The sequence below is a fragment of the Syzygium oleosum genome, unplaced genomic scaffold, assembly GCF_021117445.2.
Source record: "Syzygium oleosum isolate NSW1041296 unplaced genomic scaffold, Sole_v2.1 Sole_v2.18, whole genome shotgun sequence".
NCBI lineage: Eukaryota > Viridiplantae > Streptophyta > Magnoliopsida > Myrtales > Myrtaceae > Syzygium > Syzygium oleosum.
In genome coordinates, this window is record NW_026607502.1 from 1282418 (window position 1) to 1299115 (window position 16698).

At 41.6% G+C, this 16698-nt stretch overlaps 1 protein-coding gene across 2 annotated transcripts; it reads left to right on the forward strand.

The window, feature by feature from the left end:
- The first annotated feature begins 3521 nt into the window (after positions 1-3521).
- LOC115686591 (mediator of RNA polymerase II transcription subunit 16) lies at positions 3522-16081 on the forward strand. Of its 2 annotated transcripts, XM_030611940.2 has the most exons (15): positions 3522-3896; positions 5796-5864; positions 6349-6437; positions 6982-7094; positions 7254-7355; positions 7926-8016; positions 8689-9285; positions 9418-10036; positions 10171-10250; positions 11160-11242; positions 12031-12267; positions 12809-12980; positions 13908-14416; positions 14659-14835; positions 15173-16081. In XM_030611940.2, the coding sequence occupies exons 1-15, from the start codon at positions 3574-3576 to the stop codon at positions 15689-15691; spliced, it is 3780 nt and encodes a 1259-aa protein (XP_030467800.2). In that variant the 5' UTR covers positions 3522-3573; the 3' UTR covers positions 15692-16081. The 2 variants fall into 2 exon arrangements, with proteins under 2 accessions (XP_030467800.2, XP_030467802.1); XM_030611942.2 differs by lacking the exons at positions 3522-3896; positions 5796-5864; positions 6349-6437 and having other exon boundaries at positions 6977-7094; positions 7931-8016.
- The last annotated feature ends 617 nt before the right edge of the window (positions 16082-16698 follow it).

The following is a 16698-nucleotide window of genomic DNA, read 5'->3' on the forward strand; positions in this document are numbered from 1 at the left end:
CCAAGAGCCGAAATACCATTCGTGGTTAAAGTTCGAGGTTTTAGTTTCGATTCTACAAGATCTTATTGGAGACAGATAGTGAGAAATCAAGTTGAAGTGTATATCCCCGATCATAGGCGACATGGCATTAAATGGATCTTAGACGGGAGGTAGACTTATTATTTTATCGGTATCTGACGTTGAGGTATTACCTTATGTTCTCTAAATTAGCAACGCAAGTGTACGTATCGAACAAGTAATAAAGTGATGAATTAAAGTATCGTTCCCACAGAGATTGTAGACAAATCAATCAAATTACTTACTAAAGGTGAACAATTCTCGACTTTATCTAACCAATTAAAGATTTAATAAAACAATCGAAATTCTAAGGAAAACTAAATTAACCTATTACGATTGAAATTTCCGAAAGCTAAATTAACCAAGGCAGCAAACCAAAATCGAAAATAGAAATTCACAAACTAAACCTAGAAATTTCGAACATAAAGAAGCAAGAAGCAAAAGACTTTGATCAAGAATTAAAAACGTTAGAGCATCCGATTTCACTTTACCAATCAAGATTAATGAACCAAGCTCGTCATGTAATCAAATTAAAATCATAGTGTGATGGTAGAACTTCCTAATTTAAATTACTATCCTTGGTCCGGTATAGCAACCCTACTTAGATTTAGCAACCCACACTTGGTCCATGTGAATTTAAGTAAACCTAAGTGCATTAAAATCTATGAATGTTCCCGGATTCAATAAACCACCCTCGATTTACTTACTACCGAAACCACACAAACAACCTAGTATATCTCTATCTAAGTTAAATCCATGGCTATATATCATAAAGCACTCGCATAGAATCTCTTTTCGGTTTCATCATGCAATAAAAATCATTCAAGTGGTGATCAAGCACTTCAAAGTATTAAGAACATGATATATAACTCACACATACGAGATCTAGAATTGCATCAACAAGTCTTGAAAATTAATCAATCATAGTTAAGCTACAGCGTAGCTCTAACAACAAGTAGTCTAGAACATAATGAACAATAAACTAAAAACAATAACTAAATTAAACATGATGAAAAACTAGAACAGATTCACCAAGAATAATCAAGGTTCGATTTTTAAGCCGCCTCCTCCTCCTTCTTCTTCTTCTTTTTTTTTTCTCCCTTCTGAAATCACGTTTTTATACCTCCTCTTGTTTTCCAAGAAACCTTAATCACAATAGGATTGCAATTGAATGTTCTTCCAAATTAGGACTCCTCTCAATAATAAAACTCCTTTTTTAGCTTGGACTTTGATTTTCTTCCCAAAATAGGCTTGATTCTTCTTGATTTCAGATTTGCATAGCTTTGATCTCCAATTTGGGAAGCTTCTACACGATTTAGGAACAATTGGATTGTTATGGATATTTTCACGCAGCTTAGGAGGACAAAACGCGTGGAAAGCCGGCAAATTACAAAATTAGTCCCTGAGCTTCCTTTAACTTCAATTACCTACAAAAATTAATTAAAATAAATAAAGTAGGCATCAAATTCAATTAAAACTAAGCAAATATTAAGTTAAAACAATAAATAAACTCTATATAAAATAGAATTATCACCTTACTAGAGTGACCAATACATTATCAACATAGAAAGAGATTGTCCAGGATGTCTTCGTGCATTCAATTTGAAGAACATTTGGGATGTACAAAGGAGAAAACAGTAAATAATGACTTGTAGTTCTTAAAGTACTCGAGTAGCACCTGGTTTTCATCGGAGCTCGAATTAGATTTCGAAACGAATCAAATCATGCCTCGTCTCGCAAGGAAATCGGGTCCCTCGCAAGTCTAGTCAAGTATGTTTCTTCCAGGGCCAAGATTAGCTACTCCTGGTTGGTGGGTGATCTCGAAAAAAGTCACGCGCAAGTAACTCTTACTTCGATCCGTGTGGCTGCGCCGTCTCCATCCCGTGTGGCTTGGATTTCGCTTCCCTTTCTTACAAGTTACTTCTGACGAAGTCCGAGACTCGATGTTCTGATGCTTTCGCCGCCAAATCCGACGTTCTGATGAAGTAAGTCTCCGAGGAAGTGACCAAGACTTGTTCAGGGCGGAGCAGTTCTTGAACGATGACGATGAACGCTTGGGGGGCGGAGGAGCACGCATTGGGCTTGCCCGTGCCTTGAGCGGCTCTTGGTGTGGTGGTTGGAAAACGGAGAAGTTTTAGCTTCTTGGAGGGAGACATGACCTGTGAAACTTGTTTCAGCTTTTGCTCCGTTTGAGGTCGAGAGAGAGAGAGCGAGAGCAAAGCGAGCGCGACGATGGGATGGAATGTCACGAGATGTGGTGGGAGGTCAATCAGCTGTTCGGCCGGATTAATTGGTTCAATCGGGTACCGACCTTGTCTCCGATCCGATTTATGCTATCGCACCTCCAGTGGTCCAAACCGGACGAACCGGTTATTCCATTTCCGTTTAGACAGAGCTCTTCCGACCAATTATGCACATTGTTAGAAATTGGGAGTTGTGAGGTAAAATTATCCAAAAACACCTGGAACCCATCGCAGAAGCGGCTGATTCAATCATGAACCTTTCAATCGTGCCAATTCAGTCTTAAACTTTTCGATAATTTGCCAATTCAGTCACGATCAGCCTCGTTTGCACCCTCATTTCATGTGGGTCCTCGATAAGCACAAAAGCTTATGTCCGGTATGGTCAAGCCTCGACGAGCTTCCACGCGGTGTCGAGTCGACGAATCGAATCAAGCCGAGCGAAACGGGCCGAGGACATAGAGAGAGAGAGAGAGAGGAGGGCACCTGAGTCCGAGGACGAAGAACCCACGTGAGCAGCACCAGGGAGAGGCGCCGCCCTTCCCGCCCTGCTGTCCGCAGATCGGGCAAAAGCTGATGAATCTCTCTCTCTCTCCTCCTCCTGCTGACGACGACGACCTCCTTTCCTTCTTCCCTGTTCTTGTCCCCCCCCTCTCTCTCCTCTCTCTCTCTTCAAAGATTCAAAGCAAAAAAAAGGCTTCCTTCCTCCCAAGCAAAGCAAAGCGAAAAGAAGCCAATCCCACCCATCTCTCTCTCTGTCTGGCTTTCGCTTTCGCTTTCTAGCGCACTTCAGACGCAGTCTTTGACAAAATCTCCGCCCACCCCTCCCTCCCTTCCTCCCTCACCTCCAAATTCAGCACAAATTCCCCCCCACCAAATTCACCACCACCCACAAAGCCCCAAAAAACCCTAAATAAAGAATTTGCGCCCCCCCCCCCCCCTCCCCCCAAGAAGAACCCAATCACATACACCCACAGCACAACACAGCACACAACACACTAGCTAACCCCACTCATCTCTCTCCCCCCCCACCCCAAGAAGAACCCAATCACATACACCCACAGCACAACACAGCACACAACACACTAGCTAACCCCACTCATCTCTCTCTCTCTCTCCTTCCCTTTCACAGTGTCTCTCGCCTGTCGCCTTCAATCGCGACTTTCCCACCACTCACGACCCACCTTTTCTTCCCCCCGCCCTCCCCTCCCCTCCCCTTTCCCTCCTGCTTTGCCCTTGCCATTATAAAGCCTCGGTCTTGCGGGTCTCCTTCGAGATGAGTCAAGCCTCCGACGAAGAGCCCGCCCCTCCCGTGCCTCTCCCGCTCGAGGTCCCGAAATCGCCGCCGACCCCGACCCCGACCCCGCCGCCGCCCGAGAAAGCCGAGGCCTTGGCGGCAGTTTCGGCCGCCGCCGCCGCGGGGGGTGGTGCCGAGGAAGAGTGCGCGAGCGCGAGCGCGGAGGGTTGCGGGGCGGAGGAGGAGGAGCCGATGGAGGAGGACCCGGCGAGCCCCGCCACCGTGTTCTCGATCCGGCTGAAGCAGCCCCGGTCCAATCTGATGCACAAGATGAGCGTCCCCGAGCTGTGCCGGAATTTCAGGTGACTTTGGGGGGTTCGGGGGTTGGGAGGGGAGGTTGTCTGCTTGGTTTTTTTGTGGCGGTTTTTGGTCGAGTTAGGTTTTGTTGCCGGCGGATTCGTGTTTCTTGTGTATTTTAAGGATTTGAGTTTGTGCTGAATTTTGGGATGAGTTCCTCGAATTGACCCGGGCATCGGTTGATGTAATTCGAGTTCGAATCCTGTAACTGTGGTTTTGCGGCCCAAGAGTGGAGGGGTAGTGTCTTTTGTTGCTTTGAAGGCAGAAGTGCCGGTAATCCCATCAAATAATGAAACTATGACAACCAGGATCATGTTGTTGACGTTGCATATCTGTGTTTCCGAGTATTGACAAGGATTCCGATGTTCTCATGGTACGAATTGATTTGCATAGCACTTTTGCGGTTGTCGGATCGCTTTGCCTTGGCATTTCTCCTTTTATCTACTAACGTATGCATTTGTGATTGAATCTGGCACTCACATGAAGACTCTTCTTACAGACCATGCAATATTGGAAGCGGTTTTCTTTTGGTGTTATTTCTCCACACGATAGAAAACTATTTTTTCTGGGAGGCAACGAGGAATCGACTGTCTCCTCCAAAAATAAGCGAAACCTTGCTGTCGGCGTATCTCGATTGCGTTCTAGTTGAGCGCATTCTAGTCAAGCTGATCATAAGGACAACCACAGTAGTTTGTCAAGTGAGTTAATAGTAAGTGAGACCAAAACCCCCAAGAACGGCATATTGAGTATTATAAAGGCCAAGCGAAGACACAACATTCCATAGGAATTCAATTGCAATCTGTATAAATGTGTATTTGAATTTTAGTATTGCTATTAATATGGCCCACCCATTTCCCAGACTGTATATATTTGGAGTAAATTGCGGTCTTCTGTCATCTTCCGCCTGAATTTGTCGATTCACCTGTTGGACTTCGATTCTCAGCGAGGCTCCTTGTATCATGTTGGGAGATTTCAGTTTGAAATTAACACGACACTCGGCTGAGGTGAAAATATTGAAAAGCTTATATGGGTAGACCAGTCATTCAGTTTGATGGACGTTATCGTAATGGAAACATAGTCACTTTATGAATCTTCCTTAGACATTGAAATCAACCTCTTGGGGGATTGCTATGGCTATAACAAATCATGGACTTTTACCCCCTAGACGATTGAAGAGAACTTGCCCCCGTACAAGTGTTATAGAAACACCAATACATGCGGTGGATATGAATACTAATTGCTTAAAAGCAGAATCGTGATATTTTCCATTATATGGGTTTCTTAGAAGAATGTGGATCTCCTGGTGACGCTAAACATTGTGTGTTTTTGGTTTGTTGATGTGCGTTTGGTGCTCGGTTAGAGCATTGTCTACATCTAGTGTTTCAAATGCATGTTGTGAGCTTCTCCTGTCCGAACTTTGGTTCTGTTCTTGGCTGTAAGTTGTAAGTCCCGAATTTGATGTCTGTGAGGAAAGACTGAAAAGCTCACAGTTAGTCTTGAATTTATATCCGCCATTTTTTTCCCGGTGAAGCAAAAACTAGGGATATGCATTCGTTGGAGAATTAGCTGTTCATCTCATTGGTATACCTGATGCTACCTTATGCAGCTGTTGCCTCTGTCATTGACTTAATAAGTATTTGCTGGAGAGAGTTGGATTCTAAGAGGGATATAGAAATTTTGCATGGTAGGGTAGAGCACATTTTAAGCTATTCCGGTTGACTTCTTTTGGTACAGTTTAATTATGTGGGTGCAAAATGTGAGTCAAAATGGATTGTGTTTTACGAATTGTGCAGTGATTGCATATAAGACATTAGAGTTTGCTAGTGCATGTGCGCTTCTGTGATGATTGATCTGCAGTTATCTTCTTATTTCTTCTACTAACTTCTTCTCTTTTTCTTGTTCAGTGCTGTTGCTTGGTGTGGGAAGCTGAATGCGATAGCTTGTGCATCTGAAACTTGCGCGAGAATTCCTAGGTTGGTAGTTTCTTTGTGGTTCTCACTACCATAGACCCCAGGACATTGGGGTGGATCTGCCGATTCTGCTATCTAAATGAAAATGCTTTGCACAAATTGCTTTTGAATTTGTTTTATAGTGCATTTGGAGGAGCTTATCTAGGGTAGTTGGTCGCTTTACCTCCAAAATTTTGCTTTCCTGGCAAAATGATAACTCTTGGAATTATAATAATAATGAAAAACTATAAATGACTCTTAAGGGTTGATATATGTATATCTCTAAAGTTTTGAAGTGTTCACTATGAGATAGAAGTGAAAATTGAAAGGACATGAAAAGGCATAAGCCAAAAGCGAAAAGGCAAAAGCCACCTTAAACACACACTTGGTATTGTGATCTGCATGCTTGATAGTTTTGAATGAATTGGGCAAGATCATTTACTCTGTTTTTTCTTCGGCAGTGGAGGTGTCGTTTTACTTAGTAATTTCTTTTTTGAACTATCTCCAGTTCGACTGCTAATCCGCCATTCTGGATTCCTATCCATATTGTTATCCCCGAGCGTCCAACCGAGTGTGCTGTTTTTAATGTCAGAGCAGGTACTTTGATTGATCTTTTTGCTTATATGTTTTATCATCTTCCATGATCTTTAAGCATCATCAGTTTAAAAGGATTAATTCCTTGTAGATAATATATCGAAGGATCGTAGTGCGAGGATTATTTGCTATGTGAGTTCTTTGGGCTGCACACTTTCATGAGAACAAGTGAACTATTTTCCTAGTCAATGATCGTGTTTCCATTGTTGTTTACTGAAAGGATCATATATTCTGCATTGAAAAGTTTGTGTACTTAAGTTTGAGGATAAACTGGGCCTTGCTACCCGGATGGCTTGATTAGTTTGTCCCCGGTTAGGATGATACAGAGCTCTCTCTCATTTTCTCTTTTGAACAGACTGACCATAAATGTCTATCCTTACCCCAGAGCACTGGGGTGAGTAGTACTCTTTTCGTCCTTTATTTCCATTCGACTTTATCTTTGTAGTCATAGTCTGTTATTTCGTAGATAGGTGATATATCTTCCCCTTTATAAAGGATGTGCCCGAACAATGTGAATTACAACTACTTGCTTTGAACTTTTCTGCAGATTCTCCAAGAGATTCTGTTCAATTTATTGAATGGTCACCTAGCTCATGCCCTCGAGCACTACTAATAGCTAATTTTCATGGGAGTGTCACTATCTGGACTCAACCATTTCAAGTAAGCAAACCAACTGGGTTGTTTTCTTCAAACACTCAAGGCCTTTTTCCACAAGATCTTGCCAATAAACTTATTTCTCCGTCTTACTAGATGGGGTACATCATCAAATTTTTTCGTTATGTTTGAGTACACTAATTACAGTGTATTTCTTTCTTTCAGGGGCCAGCTAATCTGGTAAAGGATGCTAGCTGCTGGCAATGTGAGCATCAATGGCGGCAGGATATTGCTGTTGTTACAAAGTGGTTATCGGGGGTGTCTCCGGTATGTTATTTTGGTGCTTCTGCTTTAATTTTTTGTTTAGAATTTGATTATATAATTCTCAAGTGATGATTGATTGATCTAGTTTATTAAAAAATTGAATGGAGGAATCTGTATTACTATGTGCTATGAGCAAAGATATATGTTTGACACCTTGTCTCTCTCTTTTATAAACTTGCGAATAGCCTTCTTATCTATGATTCCTCTGTACTTGATTATGCGTAAAATTCTTATATTGTCATAAAAGTCTGGAATCATGTAGCTTCATGCCCTCGCATATATTCTAATATGGGATGCTTTTCGAAGAATGAAGGCATTAGGATGTATTGCTGGTCCAGTAAACCATTTCCTGATGAAAAATGAACTGAAAGTGATGCCTGTTCCCTCCTCCAGTTTTTTCATTGCTTTTTAAAGTGATCTAGTTCTTGTTTTTTTTTTTTTTTTGTGTCTACCATGATTCAGTGTCACCCTCTTGCATGTTACTATGTTGGTTTTACCATCAGCTATGGTTAGGTTGGTTTGTATTATTGGTCTTCTGAACACTATTTGTTGCTTCGTTTGTTTTAAAATCAGTATAGGTGGCTTTCCTCTAAATCTAGTACCCTTGCAAATTCGAAGTCAACTCTCGAGGAAAAATTTCTTTCTCAGCAGTCGCAAACATCAGGTATGTGATTGCCATGGTGAGCTTATTTATGGCATCAGCCCCTTTCTTGCTTCTGGCAAGCATTTTTCTCTTAGACCTACAAAAGTTTGAGAAGGATGAAGTAATAATATCACATGGATTACCAGTTATTCAAAAAGAAGAACCATTTTTACTGAGATTCAGCTCTGATTGACTTTTGGACGAGAGTAAACCTAGGAAGCCCCCTGATTGGATAACTTTTGAGGTAGAAATTTGGCATTTAACTTTCTTTTCATCTTTATTGTCTTTGCATTTTGATCCAATTCATGCTCTTGATCAATAAATTCATTATGTTGTCAAACGCAATTAGGTATAGGTATGTGTGCTGGCTGTGTAATCAAAAATGGTATTTTGCAGAAGAGTGAATAATTGATAATGGAGTGTAATTTTGTACATTAAGGATTGAGAGAGATGATAGTATGAATATAATCTGTATTGAAAGCTCTTTGATTTATGCCTCCTAATAACTTCATTGGGTGTTATGTAAATTTGATTATTAAAGATATAGAGGGTCCATAGTGAACCATGTAGGAAGCATGGGAATGACCTACACTTTTGAATATAGATTTATGACATTGTGAAAACGATGACCTGTAAGTTTCTTCTCTCTCTGAATTTGAGTTTTTGATATGTGATACATGAAACTTGTTGCAGCTAGATGGCCCAATTTTCTCTGCGTATGTTCCGTTTTTTCATCTGGATCTGTTCAGTTAAACTGGTCCCAGTGGCCTCCAAGTCAGAGTGGTGTTGCACCAAAGTGGTTTCACACAAGTAAAGGACTCTTGGGTGCTGGTCCCAGTGGGATCATGGCTGCTGATGCAATCGTAACAGATAGTGGTGCGATGCATGTTGCAGGAGTTCCAATTGTAAACCCTTCAACTGTTGTTGTGTGGGAGGTCACTCCTGGTCCTGGAAATGGATTTCAAGCAACTCCAAAGGCTAGTGCAACTCCCGGGGTCCCGCCTTCGGTCAATCCACCCAATTGGGCTGGCTTTGCTCCTTTGGCTGCATATTTGTTCAGTTGGCAAGAGTACTTATTGTCTGAGGCGAAGCAAGGCAAAAGGCAGACAGATCAAGATCTAAATGATGCAGTATCTCTGCATTGTTCACCTGTTTCAAACTTTTCGGCTTATGTGAGTCCTGAAGCTGCAGCACAATCAGCAGCAACCACAACATGGGGTTCGGGTGTTACAGCTGTTGCCTTTGATCCTACATGTGGCGGCTCTGTTATAGCTATTGTGATAGTCGAGGGTAACTTTTTGTACTCTCTTTCATGCGGCTATTGTTATATTTTGTAATTTTGTTTTCTTGCTGGTTAGGATGAATTATTTCCCAGTGGGCCCTGAGTAGGAATTTACCAACCACTGATACTTCATTTTGCAGGGCAGTACATGTCCCCTTATGATCCGGATGAGGGTCCTTCAATTACAGGATGGAGAGTACAACGCTGGGAATCATCTCTTAAGCCTGTTGTTATTCATCAAATATTTGGTAACCCTAGTTCTAGTTTTGGTGGGCAGGCACCCATGCAAACAGTTTGGCAATCAAAAGTCGACACAAGCATACCACCAACAAATGATTTTATATCCCATCAATCACTTGCCACAGGACCTACATCTGATGGTGTGAAGACAATTGTCTCTGGTGTTGAGAAGGCAAAAAGGGTCTCTTTTGATCCCTTTGACTTGCCAAGTGATGTCAGAACACTTGCTCGAATCGTCTATTCTGCACATGGTGGAGAGATCGCTATTGCTTTTCTACGAGGTGGGATCCACATTTTTTCAGGGCCAAACTTTGCAGCTGTTGATAATTACCAGATTAATGTTGGCTCTGCAATTGCTGCTCCTGCCTTCTCTTCCACAAGCTGCTGTTCAGCTTCTGTTTGGCATGACAGCAAGAAGGACCAAACCATACTGAAGATTATCCGTGTCCTTCCTCCTGCTCTTCCTAGTAGTCAAGTAAAGGCTAACTCATCCACCTGGGAACGTGCGATTGCTGAGAGGTTGGTCTAGTATCTCTCAGTAATAGTTTCCAGTGTTCAACTGTGCTTATTGCTTGATCCTTTAAGGAGCTCGATATGGATTTTGGGGGCATGACAATGTTTAGCATGATGGAATCTGTTGTATGTCCCTGCAGGTTTTGGTGGAGTCTTATGGTTGGTGTTGATTGGTGGGATGCTGTTGGCTGCACGCAGAGTGCTGCCGAGTGTGGCATTGGTAAGCATTGAAACTACTATGAAAATCTTATTGGCCAGTTTGATGATATTACAGCAACCAAATCTTATCTCTCTAAGTAGGGTCGTTTATTTGATAAAAACCTGCTAATTACGATGAAATGTCTAACTCGAGAAAAAGTCTCGGTACTTGATAGCTTCTTGATGAAGATTTCTTGGCTAGATATTTTCGAGATATCACTATTGCTACCTTTTGCCGTCTTTTCTATTACAGGGGAGCAAGCATGTGTATTAGTTGGGATACACTATATGCTTTACCCTATATTGGTAGAGCCAAAGCAATTCGATCCCAAAATAATGATGGTTGCAATTAACCAACCTTGGTAATTTAGATCTTTGGATTGTCATTTGCCGGTAACTTCTAGTTGCTGCCAGTGACCTCCTTTAGGAGTTAATTTGGATTTGAGTCTTCTGAACTACAAAAGTTGTGGTGATGTGAACCCTAGATCTCTGACTATTTTACCTATGCAGTCTTAATCACTCTTAGGCATTACCGAGGTATTATCCAACATGAAAATGTAATTTTTAGTCAACTATTTTGAAGAAAAACAATCCTTTCCATTTTGCCCCCCTTTAACTGTAGGATCCTGATTGGTGGAGTTGACTCTTTTATTTAAACGGGGAATCTGCCCCAAACAGTCAACCAATCCAATCCAACCATAACACGACAAATTAACTCAAGGAGGCTTTGTTTCCTATCAAACTGATTTGTATCATCTTGATTTTACTGGAAAGAATATGAAATGACATGGTGATGATACGTTAACAGTATATAGCATGAATACCAACCTTATAGGTTCATTCTTTATTTTATATTCTTTCCAAAATATGTGTGCACTAGTATGGTTCCTTGCTCGTTAATAAATCGCTCTCTTCCTTTCTAATTTCTCAGTTTCCCTCAATAGTGTCATTGCGGTCTTGGATGCTGATTTCCATTCTCTTGCTTCGACTCAGCACAGGCAACAGTATGGACCTGTAAGTTGGAATAATTTGCATACCGATGTTGCAGTCTTTAAAATCGATTTATTTTGGCTTCATGTGACATGGACTAGGGTGCATAAGTTTCTAGTATTACTAAACTATTTTGTCTCCTGCTTTCCCATAACATAGTCTGGTTTGAAGACAAAATTGTAAACCGTCAAAGCGTGTTTTTCTTGTTCCGAGTAAATGCCGTTATACTGCTCAACTATGGGTCATGATGACATGAAGTTACAAGGTTTAGCTTTTGATATAGATGCAAATCTTACTTGCTAAGCATTAAAATTGCTTGGTTGTATGCGCGGAAATAGTACTGGAGTTTGCACAAACGAAATATGGGGAGATTTATCTGGGGTAATTTTAGAGTTCCAAGTGACAATGCTGGTTTTCACTTTCCTCATCTGTTGTTAATAGTTTAGACTTTCCCAATTTGGAGTATACTTGTAAGAGGTGTGGTACTATTCTGAATAGTGGTTCTGTTAACTGTTACTGATGATTATAACAAGCTTGTACGATTTTGTTGTAGGAAATGACGGTGATAGTAGATGTTCCCATTAAAAATGCTAGCACAAATCGAGAAAGGGAAACAAATTCCTCGTACTTTGAGCTGTTTGCAAAGTATTATGCTTCTTTTTGGATATATTTGGCTCTTATGTTTCTCATATTCGTGAGAGGGGGGCATTGTTAAGCTGACATTGCCATTTGCTTTGTATCATCTATGTGTGATGAGTTGCCGAAAGATTGTCATCCCCTCCTGGTTAACAGAACTTGTTCTTCACATGCAGAGTCTTGACCGTATAAAATGCCGGCTTTTGGAAGGTACAAATGCTCAAGAGGTCAGGGCAATGGTACTAGACATGCAAGCTAGGTTGTTGCTAGATATGCTGGGGAAGGGTATTGAGTCTGCTTTGGTGAATCCTTCAGCATTAGTAGCTGAGCCATGGCAGGCATCTAGTGAAACGTTTTCTGGAATTGATCCTGAAGCTCTGGCTGTTGAACCGGCCCTTGTCCCAAGTATACAGGTCCTTTCACCTTCATTTTGATTTTTAATATTAGATCTCCTATTTGTCATGTGGAAGTTTGAAATGCAGATCTTCTGGCTGTGTTTTGCCATGGCTTGAGGCCTTTATTTTGATGACCATCTTCATGTCTTGCTTTTAAACTGAAATTCCTTTATAACACTGTGATGGTGAAATTTAGTTGCAAAAGATCTAGGACAAATAAGCTTTTTTGTAAAGAACGGTAGCTTTTGCTGAAAAAATGGTTGCCCAGATATCTTTTGGCTTTCAAATGATGCTATGTATGAAATATGTCAAGTTTGTCATTCGATGTGTGAATTAAATGGCTATGACATACTCTTGCATATAGTTCCCTTAGGTAGCATGCACTTTCAAATGCCATCTAATACAATCTCCTTTTAATTAATGCATTTGTCATGTACCCTCCCGCTGTCTCCTCCCCATCTTGTTGACCTTTTCTTCTATCTAGTCTACGGCAATTGAGTTCAGTGAAAACAAAGATATGATAGCGTATATGTTTCTGACTGTCAAAGGTGTCTCGCAGGCTTATGTTGATGCCGTTCTTGATCTGGCTTCACATTTTATCACAAGGTTACGGCGCTATGCTAGTTTTTGTCGCACATTGGCTAGCCATGCTGTCAATGCAGGACCTGGCAGTAATCGGAACATGGTGACTAGTCCAAACCATACATCTGCATCCCCCACGACTAGTCAAGGTACATGCACTCCACTTTCTAACGAATTTGCTGCTTTTCAAGAGTTAACTATGGTAAAATTGGGGATTTTCTATATGAGCTTTCTGTTCTTTGAGACCCCAAGTTTGATGGATTGATGAAATACAGAACTTTGACAGTCATTCATATCACCATGGTTGTTAAAATATTGAATCTAAGCGTAAGTGCCTGGTTCGATTACAAATTCTGGAATTGCTTAGAAAGGTTGGATAGACCACCTAAGCTAGGTATTAATGTTGAAATTTGAAATAATGATGTTCATATTGCCCTTTAATTAAGATTTCACCTTCAAACTTTATTCTACCTTAGTTGGAAAATGTAAATTCTCAGGATGTGATTCTTCCATGTCGTGCAAGTTTTCTCTGTCTCTGTTTATTTGTGTTGAAGTAGTAATTCTATCACACGTCTCTCTTGATAGACAAGGTAATGATTTTAATGATGTTATGAGAATTTTGACTTAAATCTCACCAGACATTATCCGAAAAGTTCTCAAATCAGAAGTGCCCTCTGTAATCTTATAAATTGCACACTAATAAAGGGAAGAAGAACAATGGCTCCATCTCTCTACGAAAGTTGATTAAGTTGTAGTAGACTAGTCTGGCCTGTATGAGTTTATTTAGCCTCAAACAAGTTTTTTAGTGCCTTAATTATTGACTGATATAGGTTAATACCAGTCAGATCGTCTTAAGTCATTAATTGATTGATCCGAAGAATAAAAGTTGGGTTATAAATCATATATGAAACATCTTTGGTAAGTTGTTAAATTCACAGCCTGAGTAGTGTTTTTTATACGGCTAGAATTGCGAAACATGCAAATATCATACTGCTCAAGTGGTAAGCTTCTGTAAATTTTGATGGTTTTTTCTTAACCAGCCTCTCTTATTTTCTAGTGTTCCTTTTCCTTTTCAGCAGGTCAAAGTGGCACCGCAAGCTCTTCTGGCAGCACCCAGATAAATGCCTGGGTGCAAGGAGCTATTGCCAAGATTAGTAACACAAATGAAGGAGCCTCTGGTGCAGCTCCCCCCATAAGTGGTCCATCATCCTTCATGCCAATCAGTATCAACACGGGAACGTTTCCTGGAACACCAGCTGTTAGACTGATTGGCGACTGCCATTTCCTCCACAGATTGTGCCAACTTCTTCTCTTTTGCTATTTCTTCCGGCGAAGCCGCTTTGCGGGTACTGCTCAGAGAATTAGCGACTCGAACGTGCAAAAACCACAGCCTGGTGGCCCTGGCAAGGTTGAAGAAATAAATTCTATTTCCACAAAGCCGGCATCATCTATAACCAGGTCAGATGAAGGTCAGGGAGCTCGAGCTGGTCAGATGACGACTGGATCAAAGGCAGCAGAAGAAGGTCCTGCTGGAAGGTCAAGATTGGGGTCGGGTAATGCTGGCCAAGGATACACATTCGAAGAGGTAGACATAAGGCTTAGTTTTTTTGGTCTTAACTTCCAATAATTTCTGGCTTTGAGCTTTTGACTTCTGTTTTTAAGTGGAAATCATCTTTGGCAGCTCTCAGTTTTGTTGTTCCGTCTTTCATTGATGAATTAGTAAGAATAGCCAAGATTTTGCCTATATATTTTCGATGCAATGTTTTTTCTGTACCCCAGCAATAGGAAGGATATTGTGTAGAAGACTCAGACATTTTTGTCTTGTAGGTGAAGGTCCTTTTTCTCATCCTTCGAGATCTGTGTCTCCGAACGGCTCCTCTGTCACATCCTTTACCAGTTTCTCAGGTTGGGAGCCCCCACATTCAGGTTCGATTGCATTACATAGATGGGAATTATACTGTATTGCCTGAAGTTGTGGAAGCATCCCTGGGTCCATATATGCAGGTAATACTGGATTTACTTGATACTGTATTATCTTTATACTATGTATTTTTCTCGCATCTTCATGTAAATTGTTGTAGTATCCAGTTAGCATGTTGGCAAATTGCCGGTAGTTATTTGTTTGTTGTATGGGCAAAGATGCAGGTGCTTACATGCTCGAACTGATTATGTGATTTGGATTTTGGTTCTACTTAATCTATGGACCACTAGACCAGGTTGAAAAGGATGAGACTTAGGATTGTATTCTATGTGACACATTCTTGTTTTAAGTTGTGAAGTTCCGATTTTAGTGTATAAACTCATGTATGTTGTACCTTTTTCTATCTGGTGGGCTATCTAGAGTATGCCCCGGCCTAGAGGTGCAGATGCAGCTGGTTTGTTGCTTCGCGAATTGGAACTTCATCCGCCTGCTGAAGAGTGGCACAGGCGCAATATGTACGGTGGTCCTTGGTCTGATCCAGATGATGCAGGTCCAGTTGAGGATAACCCGAAATCGAGCAACGGTAGTTTGGATTCAAACTCTTTGGAAGCTTTTGATGCTTATCCTGGGGTCCTCAATTTATGGCCAAGGAAGCGTAGGATGTCAGAGAGAGATGCGGCTTTTGGATTGAATACCTCGGTCGGCTTGGGCGCATATCTTGGTATAATGGGATCTCGAAGGGACGTCATCACAGCTGTGTGGAAAACTGGTCTGGAGGGAATGTGGTATAAATGCATGAGATGCTTGAGGCAGACTTCTGCTTTTGCTTCGCCAGGCTCCGCTAGTCCACCTAATCAAAATGAGCGGGAGACTTATTGGATCAGCCGGTGGGTTCACGGATGTCCCATCTGTGGTGGAGCTTGGGTCCGAGTTGTGTAACTGGCCCTTGTTCCCTATCCCTTTTCCTCTGGTGTATAAATGAACGTTTCTCCTATCTACTCATTTTTTGATCCGTCCGCATGGCTTCTGGTGTTAACGAAAGAAAGTCGAGATGCGCCAGCTGACTCGGGAAGGCCTAATGACAAGACATCTTTGTACATTTTGTAATAGTTCAGCTGAACAACTCGCTTCAGCAAAGATTCTTAACCTCGACAGCGAAAATGGTGCTGCTTTGAAGGCGGTGATCTGTTTGGTTCCTTCGATCTATTTCTACTCGCATGTCAGTGTTTCCTTGTAATTATCATAGTCCCGCTAGCGCGGCAAGTACTAGTTGAAAAACTGCTGTAAAGGAATTTAGTTGTCTATTCATGCAGCTGAGATGGTTATATCTTTGTTCTACATGTGCATTTTCCTTTCTGGCCCAAGTATATCGTAATTTGTCATGCTACGATGTAGAAACATCACAGGGCAATTCCCTTCACTTTCTCTGAACTCGAGGCTAAACTTCGAGGTCTCTCCTTGTGTTTATGTTTTTGTGATTCTTGGTCTGTCGAGAAGTGGTTCATTCTGCTTGTTGGATTCGTCAGGGAAAAATCAATGCTGAAAAGAGACGGTAAATAACGCCGTGCGTCGACCCGTGAAATCACAGTGATTGGTGTCGGCCGATGTAATCACGGTTGTAATTCGTGCTAACTGTAATCACGGCCGATGTTTATGTAATCAGAGTGATTAGTCTGTGCTAACTGTAAAACATAGGGCTAGGCAACCGGACCAGCTCTTCCCGAGACCCAGATTGGATTGCCCTGAAAACCGGTCTAGTTCCCGTTAGAACCGGTCCCGTTCCCTGTTCCGAGTTCTTTTTGATCTCACTCAGACACTCATGACTCTTTCTCTCTCTCGCTTGCGACTCACCCTCCTTGATTGCTTGCGGTTCACCATTGCTCGTTCGAGCCTAACAACCCTCATTTGTTCCCGGCTCGCCCTCACAACTTTTGCTCGTTACCGAC

Bases quoted from the DNA above. Each gene is read 5' to 3' on its own strand.
- LOC115686591 (XM_030611940.2), top strand. From the start codon at position 3,574: ATGAGTCAAGCCTCCGACGAAGAGCCCGCCCCTCCCGTGCCTCTCCCG. The intron at 3,897-5,795 runs GTGACTTTGGGG...TTTCTTGTTCAG, and splicing joins GAGCTGTGCCGGAATTTCAG to TGCTGTTGCTTGGTGTGGGA. The intron at 8,017-8,688 runs GTATGTGATTGC...AACTTGTTGCAG, and splicing joins TCAGCAGTCGCAAACATCAG to CTAGATGGCCCAATTTTCTC.